Consider the following 9620-nt stretch of genomic DNA (forward strand, 5'->3'; position numbering starts at 1 on the left):
ATGCTGTTGACTAATTGTGTAGCTGGCCCAGGGAAGAAGGGCAGGGGGTCTAAAAACAGTGCAATTTCTGCTGAAATCATGCTGTTAACAAGAGGGGTATAGCTAGTCTTGGGAAAAGGGGGCAGGGTGGGTCTCAAAACAGTACAGTTTTCTGCAGAGTGCCTTATGCCTTTCTCAACATACTAAGTCTATAGGGTATACTTTTCTGAAAGCTGCTTTAGAAGGAGCAGTAACTGCTGTGGTCGCTTTGACTGTGTGTTTATCCTCTAAACCTTTGTTTTTTCATCTGTGTAGTGGACAGACCCTAAGTGACCAACCCCCAGTGATTATAGTTTTTTTGGTGTTCATGTCTTTGTGTAATCTCCTTCCCTAGAGTCTGGGCAGGACCTGTGACTTGCTTCTAACTAACAGAATATGGCAAAGATAATAGGATATCACTCCTGTGATTATATGACAATATGTATAAAATCCTTCTTCCTAGCAGACACTCTAGAGAAGTGAGTGGTTGGAGAAGGGAGAAGCCCACATAGCAAAAAAAAAAAACTATGGGCAGCTTCTGGGAGCTGAGGGTGACCTCCAGCAAGAAACCCTCCTTCCTGCAGCCACAGGGGAATGAATTCTGCCAACGGTTTGAGTGAGCTTGGAAGTATTCTCCCCACCCACACCTCACCCATTGAAGCCTCCAGATGAGAATGCAGCCCAGCCAGCCCTTTGATTGCAGGCTCGTGAGACCCAGCTAAGCGAGGCCCACAGAAAGTGGGAGAGGAAAAATGTATGTTGTTTTAAGCCACCAAGTTTGTGTTAATTTGTTACACACATAGAAAACTAATACAGTACATAACGAAAATACTTCCTGCCTTTCATTGTTACTGTTAAACTTAAAGCTAATGTAACATATAGTGGGCCCCCAGGCATGTTAAGTTTTTTAGTCAGACCTGGATTTGTATTCTAGTCCAACCAGTTACTAGCAGTGTGAACCTGACAAGTCAGTCTTGCTGAGTGTCGCATTTCTTTGTAGGACTATTAAAGATTAAGTGCGATAAGGCAGATAAAAAGACATTTCAGTCTCTCTAGCTCAGTGCCTGGCACTTAGTAAGTGCTTACTCAATGATTTGTTATTCCTGATCATCCTCATCATCAAGGGGGTGGGATTGTAGGTGTTAGGCTAAGTCAGAGGGAGGAGGATGGGACTAAGTGTTCTTGTATGTATATGAGCTGAGCAGTAGGAGAGGGAGAGGAACCAGTTCCTGATTCTCCCCTCCTTTCCTGTCCCCGATATTCTCTGCTCCATCTGACCCATAGAACAACATAGCTGAAGTCAGAGAACTGTCTCCCAAGCTGATGACTGAAGATGTGGTAAAGCATGTCAGCAGCTTGCTGCATAGTAAGGAATTGGAAGTCAGCTATTTAGCTGCAGGCATCATAGCCCACCTGACATCTGACAAACAGCCCTGGATATCCCATGACCTCCAGAGGAGAGCACTCCTCCAGGATCTGGTATGAGAACCATTGCTCTTTACAAAATCCAGAGTCATCTCTTCTTGCAGAAAACTTATTTTTCTAGATCATAAGAATTTTTGAAATATGTGTTCATTGTAGAAAATGGGAAAGATAGAGAAAAATATAAAGAAAACATTATAACTCACCCACACCTTAACCACCCTAAGCTAATCTCTATTAACATTTTGTTGCATTCCTTCTGGTAACTTTCCTTCTATAAAAGTTATACATGCAAACCATTTATATGGCTTATTCTAATTCTCTTTCCCACTCTCAGCTCTTTTTAAAGCTATTTCTTTTGGTGTGTACCTCCATATCGCTAACATATGTTGTTATTTCTTGACTTTGTAGTTAAAGACATTATCAATTTATTTTCCCACTTTGGAAAATGAAGATTCTTTTTCTCTTTGTCCCAATGCACACCCTTTCCTATACTCCAAGTATACATCTCCTTTCAGTACATTCAAGCACATCCTGTCTACTTCAGCTTCTCGGAGACTACTTTCCCAAGCCTTCTGTTTTTTTTTCCATCTGATTTGCTTTTTTATATATCTGTTAGACCACTGTCATCCCAGGATATTCATTTACTATCATTCTGGAGATCCTCTTTGCTCTCTGTTGGATTCCCTGTTTCATGGATTGCATACCTTCCTATTTTTTGGTGTACTCCCTCATTCTCTTGCGTCATATCCTCCAGTAGCTTCCTAAGAGATATATGAAAAAGAAAATTTGAAACCTTTTATGTTTGAAAAGGCCTTTATTTTACATTCACATTTAGTTGATCAAATGGCTAGGTATAAAAGTTAAGTTCTGAAATATTTTCACAATTTCTAAGTCATTGCTCCATTGTCTTTTATTTCTCTGTATCACTGTTGAGAAGTCCTGTGCCATTTTTCTTTGGAAGCTTTAAGACCTTTGTCTTCAGTGTATGGAAATCACAGTGATGTGCCTTGATGTGGGTTCATTTTCATCTGTTCCATTGGCTACTTACTGCTCTGGAAGCTCATTTCCTTCAATTCTGGGAAATTTCTTTCTCTCCCTCTCGCCCCTCCATCCCTCCTTTTTCTTTCCTCTTTTTTCTCCCTGCTTCCCTCTCTTCCTTTTTTTTTTGGCTGCATTGGGTCTTTGTTGCTGCACATGGGCTTTCTCAAATTGCAGCGAGCCAGGACTACTCTTTGTTGTGGTGCACAGATTTCTCATTGCAGTGGCTTCTCTTGTTGTGGAGCACGGGCTCTAGGCATGTGGGCTTCAGTAGTTGCAGCACACGGGCTCAGTAGTTGTGGCTCGTGGGCCCTAGAGTGCAGGCTCAGTAGTTGTGGTGCACGGGCTTAGTTGCTCCGCGGCATGTGGGATCTTCCCGGACCAGGGCTTAAACCTGTGTCCCCTGCATTGGCAGGTGGATTCTTAACCACTGCACCACCAGGGAAGTCCCATCCCTCCCTTCCTTAATTTCTATTCTTCTGATTGAAGATTATAAGGTCGGCTTCCAACAGGCTAAACACCCACTAGAGGAAGAAAGTTGGGGAGTAAAGGAGACTCAGCATTTAGTATTTAGATTTTTCACTTTAGCCCCTCATTTTTAGCGTGGTACTCCCAACCTCAGCTGTTCATGGGATTGCCCAGTCCAGAAATTTTTGTAAGGGGTGGTAGAGGAGATCTTGAAGTCTTGATTCTTTGGTACTTTCAACCAATCCTCCTATTTTCAACCCCACCTCTAATCTCACTTCCTGAAGTAATACTTTTGCCAAATATTTAAGTCTCTTGGGTGTTCTGTTCAAAATGGTTTGTTTTTTTAACCTTCCCCAGTGCTAGATCTATTAAATTAGTTACCATTTTTCTTCTGCTTTCTTCTATGTGTATTTGTCTTCTTTTAAACCGTTTGTATCATTCTGTTCGTGGGATTTAAGGGAGGAGTGGGTGCATGCTCAATCTTCCATCATTAAACAGGAGCCCCTTTTTATTGCATTGTTTTCCACATGACTTTGTTTATATTCTACATATATAATGCTTATCTAATTGATAGTTGGCAGGTTAGGTATCCTAAATTTGCGTAATCAGTCCCATATTTTGAAAACTTATGTTGTTTCATATATATGTAATTATAAATGACATGAAACAATACCAGAATCTTGATTTGTCTTTTTGTACAGTATACAACCATCCAGAATTGGCCAAGTTCAAGTTGTAAGATGACAGCATTGGTGACCTACAGGTAATTTCATGATGGTATAGTGCTTTTCTTAAAGCTTGTCCTCAGTCTACTCACTATGTAGAGGCCATGGTACAGTGATAAAATATTAGAATAAAATAGCATGTGTTCAAATCCTGTTTCTTTGTGATATTGGGAAAATCACTTTTAGAAAATCTCTGAGACTCAGTTTTTGTCATCTGTAAAATGAGGCTGGCAGTGTGCAAGATTGAGGGTGGAATCAGATATTGAATGTATAATGTCTCACACAGAGTATAATTTCTTAAATGCTGGTTCTGATTATATGCTCAGCAGTACATCTGTCTTGGTGAGGAATTGACCCTGGGGGGAAAATGTTGAAAATTATTATTATATCCCTGATGTTAGCTTGAGTTCTGAAGAAACATCTTCTTTGTACTTATTTAGATCCTTCAAGGCATTTTTCCCACTCCTTGGCAACATCTCTCGACCAGAAGTTCAGCTCTGGGCACTATGGGCCATGTATCATGTCTGCAGTAAAAACCGTATGTAATTAAAAAGAATAGTTTTCCAGCTATTTTTCTGTATAAGGATTAAGTTCAAGATGGAATTTTGAAAAATTGTTCACCTATGTCCTGATTTTAACACTTTTAAAAAAGCAACTGAAAAGCATTTGTATTAGTATAAAAAATGCTACAGAATTATAATTGGGGGTGTTTGTCAAGCGATATAGAAAGTGAAAGTTTGCTCCCACTCCTATTCCCCATAGGCAAGCACTGTCCATAAGTTGATAACTATAACTATACTTCCAGATACTTTTCTGTATACATGCTATAGTTAGTATATACTCTATGTGAATAGGATAATGTTTTTAGACAAAATGGGCTCATTCTGTGCATACTATCCTATAGCTTGCTGTTTTTCACTCAGTAGTTTATCATGAATGCTATTCTTCCTATAGTAATACATAGATTTGCCTCTTTGTAATGGTTTGAGGGAGGCTGGGGGGCCAGATGTCAGGAGTTGGTCCCAGGCAGCTTAAATGTTTTTCCATGTTTTGCTGTTTTAAATTCCCCTTGGGAATTCTTGGCTTTTATTCTTTTTTTTTTTTTAATATTTATTTATTTATTTGGTTGCGCCAGGTCTTAGTTGTGGCTTGTGGGCTCCTTAGTTGCAGCACATGGGATCCTTAGTTGTGGCAGGTGGGCTCTTTAGTTGTGGCTCCAGGGCTCCTTAGTTGTGCCTTGCCAGCTCCTTAGTTGTGGCATGCATGTGGGATCTAGTTCCCTGACCAGGGGTTGAACCCAGGCCCCCTGCATTGGGAGCGTGGAGTCTTATCCACTGCACCACCAGGGAAGTCCCTTGGCTTTTATTCTTTGTTAAGCATTATTATTAAAATTTTTGCTTTTATTATAAAAGAAATATAGGCTATAATTTTATACTAAAATACCTAAGATATAACTTTTAGAATTAAAGTTTTAACTGTCAAAAGCATAAGCTATCTCAGAATGGCTTTAACAAGTATTGAGGCCTATATGCAAAAAAAACTATAGGAAATAATTTAAAAGCCTGAAATAATTGTGAGACATACTATACTCAGTTCTTTTCAATTCACGGATATAATACAATTCAAGTGAATGAGTAAGAGTTGAGGAATCTGAAAATTATTTTAAAGTTAAAGTGGCAGGATAAACAGGAAAGAACTGACTGAGAAAAATGGTTTTTAGGAGCTTACCCTAATACTTCTCTTTATTTATTTATTTATGTTTGGCTGTGCCTGTGGCGTGCAGAATCTTAATTCCCAGACCAGGGATCAAACCCTGGCACCCCTTGCAGTGGAAGCGTGGGGTCCTAACCACTGGACCACCAGAGAAGTCTCTAACACTTCTCTTTAAATGCTACTGGCATATGAATAGATGGAGGCAGATCAATCAGTTTGAATGGCACTGAAACAGACTCTAGTATATTCAATTACAACAGTAGTAACTGTAACAACAACTACAATTTAGTTGAGTATTTATATTTACTGTGTGCCAAGCAGTGTTGTAAGCTATTTATGTGTAACTTATTTAATCTTCACAACAGATAGAACAGGTAGCATTTTATTGTATTTATTGTTACAGATGAGAAAATGAGGCATAGAGAAGTAAAGTAACTTGCCCAAAGTTAAAGTAGCCTGCACCGGCGGAGATAGGGTTCTAACCTAGTGATCTGACTCCAGATCACCACTATTGATTAGATTGCTCTGTATTTCTTTGCTATATGATGTAACAATTTATTTAACATTGTTTCCAGTCTTTTCTATTACAATACAAACACTGGTTCAATGAATAATGACATTCTCTCTCTCACTCTCACTCACACACATACTATATATTTAGGAAAGATGAACATGTGTGCTAATTAAGAGGACAGACCCCAGAATCAGACTATTTGTACTTTTCTCCCATTTACTAGCTGTGGGAGCTTGAGCAAGTTACTGAACCCCTCTGTGCTCCAGTTTCCTCATCTGTAAAATGGGGATTAAAGTACCTATTTCATAGGGCTGTTATGAGAATTAAATGAGGTAACATTTGCAAAGCATTTAAGCATTGCTTGGCTCATAGTACGAGCATTTGTACATAGCACAGTATTAGTACAAGCGTAGTGCATACCATTTGTTAAAAGAAAAGACATCACTTTGCAAGCATAATCTGCAGAATACTTTTAGAATTACTGAGTCGAAGTGTTATGAATGCTTGTTTTGGTAGGTATTGCTAAACTGTCATCCAGATAATTGATTACCAGTTTGCATTCCCATCAGTAATATATTGGAGCTTCCAGTTTACTTTTATTCTTGCAAAAAGGTTTAGTTGAATTTTTTGGGGGGAGGGATACACGGGCTTCTCACTGTTGCGGCCTCTCCCGTTGCGGAGCACAGGCTCCGGATGCGCAGGCTCAGTGGCCATGGCTCACGGGCCTAGACACTCCGCGGCATGTGGGATCTTCCCGGACTGGGGCACGAACCCATGTCCCCTGCATCGGCAGGCGGACTCTCAACCACTGCGCCACCAGGGAAGCCCTAGTTGAATTTTTTTTTTTTTTTTTGCGATACGCGGGCCTCTCACTGCTGTGGCCTCTTCCATTGAGGAGCACAGGCTCCGGATGTGCAGGCCCAGTGGCCACGGCTCATGGGCCCAGCCGCTCCGCGGCACGCGGGATCCTCCTGGACCGGGGGGCACGAACCCATGTCCCTTGCATCGGCAGGCGGACTCTCAACCACTGTGCCACCAGGGAAGCCGTAGTTGAATTTTTTGATCTTTGTCAATCTAAGGTGAAAGAGAGTCTCAGATGATGTTTATTTTGAGTAAGGTGAACTGTCTTATATTTGAATTGTCTGTTGATTTCCATTGCTCACTTTTTGTTTACTGATTTTTGGTCTTTTTCTTTTTAATTTGAAGGAACTCTTGCAAATACTTTTTCCCAGTTTATTGTCTTGATTTTATTCATTGTTTTTACAAGTCAATATTTTGTTATATGGCCTCTGGGTTTCGGGTCATGATTATACCTTACAAAATTGATGAAAATTTTCAGCCATTTTCTTTTAAAATATTACCCTCCACCTATTCTCTCTATTCCTTTCTTGTAACATCTATCAGCAGTATCTTATACCTTCTCTGAATCTGTCCTACCATTTAAAAACAAATGTTTCCATGTCTTTGTTTCTTTTTACTGCATTCTTGGTAATTGCCTTAGATGTGTTTTTGGATCATTGTTTCTGTGTCTAATAGACTCTTGGACTGATTAAGAGAATCCCTTCAGACTGAGTTGTGCACATGTCCCTTCAGTACAGCTTTGTATTTGCTTCTGTCAAGTGTTCTAGAGGTTTCCCTGGGATTGGACTAATTCTTATATTAATTTCTCAGCTCAAGGGTTCCCAGAACATTTAGGGTAATATAAATTCAAACCCTATACCAACTTGGGACTGGTTATAAATTCTCAGGAAAGACTTCTCCCAGGAGTCAGGCTAAATGCAGATGTTTCATTGTCTTATCCGTTGTCTTGCCCTTTGAGGGGCCAGCTTTATGCATTGATTTTGCTTCTGACTTCCTAAGTTAAAATCTAAATTCCTAGATTACCGAAACTGACGGTCCCTTTCTGCCCGACGATAGTTACAGGTTAGGTTACACGAGCTTTAGGTGCTTTTTGCTCTTTGTGTCTGACTCCTGGACAATTCCTTTCCTTTGTGCACTCAACTATGAATTAAAAAATTTTTTCAATTATACTGTATCCAGCTCTGGTGTTTTTAGGTTGTCTAGCTCAACATATTGCCTGAACCTGAAATTTGTATCATTTTTGTAATAAAAGATGTTCTTATCCTTTTAGCTAGGATTAGAGACATTTGAAGCCTAGAGTTGTCCAGAAGTAAACATAATAAAATAATCATCCATTATCTTATTACACAAGCCAACCATTACCTGGCATATTTCTTTTAAATTGACACAGTTTATCTGTTAATTCCTGTGTCAAAGGGCTTAAAACTTTGTACTCTTTCTTCAAAATGGTGAATGTGGTAATTTGGGAATATTTAAGATGCCAACTTGTCCGTCAGGTTTCTTCGCTTGATTTTCTTTCAGCCAGCAAATACTGCAAAATGTTAGTCGAAGAAGAAGGACTGCAGCTTTTGTGTGACATCCAGAAGCACAGTGAGGCAGACCCCCAAGCACAGCACATTGCAGCCTCCCTTCTAGATGACTTCAGAATGCATTTCATGAATTATCAGAGACCCCCTCTCTGCTGAATGCCCTTCTTATCCTCAGGGGCTTCAGAGGTGCTCTGTTGCTCAGTGTCAGGTCTTCTGCCCTGTCACCAATTGAATGTTGAATTGAAATGAAACAAGTTGTCATTGGAGTTTGTGAGTTGACTGCCTTCTTGGCCTTTTTTTTTTTTTCTTTTGGTTGACTTTCTGTAACTTATAAGAAGGTTGGGTTTGTATGATAGCCATGATCCCAAATCAAGTTGGAATCATTCTGGGAATACCCCTTCAGCAGTTTTGAAAAATCAAGCCCTGGACTCTGTGTGAAGACCTGTGAGCTTGTGTTGGAACAGCTATGCCAGTTACTTTTCTCTAGCCCCGACCAATTTCTTAACTCTGAGTGTTTGTCAGAGGAAAGGAAAAAGAAAGACTTACGGGGAAACTTTGATATTTATTATTAAATTTCATGTTTGAAAGAATCTCCTAAGCTGTTATTCCTGGTTATATGAAGCCACTGGAAAAGAAGTACATGAAAAAGTTCTGGGAAACATACACGTATAAATGTATTGTTTGGAAGGCAGAACTTCTATTGGGGGGAGGAAAAAAAATTATTTTTAATAGATACCAGAGTACCTTCCACTCGTTGGGTGGAGGGAAGAGAAATATATGTTTATGATTTTGGATAGTCTACCTTTGACCTTTCTTCCTCCAGCGTTACACGTTAGACTGAGTAAGCGTAACATTGTATGTGATTGGGTGTGCTGGTGGGGCATGGTCCGAGTTAGGACTGAGAATAGAGTGTTCAGATGAAAGATTATATGGGGATTATAAATCTCAATCCCTCAATCCCTCAAATTTTTAATTTGAGTTATGACTGTGACCAAAACTGAGAGGAAAAGGAAGGGCTGTGCCAGACGTGTGAAGAGGTGCTCTTACCTAATATGGAGATGAGGAAAATAGTGAGCTTCTCTGAGAACCAGCCTCAACCACAGTATAAACTATCAGAAGCTTTGGTTTGTGTCCTCTGCAAACCCACTCTGTGGAATAGAGTATGAAGTCCTTCCTCACCTTATTATTGACAACTAACAAAACATGTTTTACCATTCATCTGTTTAAGTTTTTCAAAGAAATAAATTCCTTTCTGAATTAGTAGCTTATTTTAGGACTAGATTTTTGTGCTGTTAGCTGGCCAGACTCTTAACTGGAATGCTGTATACC

The 9620-nt window shown here is 39.8% G+C and overlaps 1 protein-coding gene across 1 annotated transcript in view; it reads left to right on the forward strand.

Annotated features, from left to right (window-relative positions):
* Positions 1-8453, forward strand: part of ZYG11A (zyg-11 family member A, cell cycle regulator) — a 58123-nt gene extending 49670 nt beyond the window's left edge. The window contains exons 11-14 of the mRNA XM_067726159.1: positions 1303-1497; positions 3651-3712; positions 4115-4212; positions 8284-8453. Of these exons, the coding sequence (XP_067582260.1) occupies positions 1303-1497; positions 3651-3712; positions 4115-4212; positions 8284-8447 (519 nt within the window). The 3' untranslated portion in view covers positions 8448-8453. The remainder of the gene's footprint in view (positions 1-1302; positions 1498-3650; positions 3713-4114; positions 4213-8283) is intronic.
* Positions 8454-9620: the final 1167 nt, after the last annotated feature.

Source organism: Pseudorca crassidens, chromosome 2, assembly GCF_039906515.1.
Source record: "Pseudorca crassidens isolate mPseCra1 chromosome 2, mPseCra1.hap1, whole genome shotgun sequence".
Taxonomy (NCBI): Eukaryota; Metazoa; Chordata; class Mammalia; order Artiodactyla; family Delphinidae; genus Pseudorca; species Pseudorca crassidens.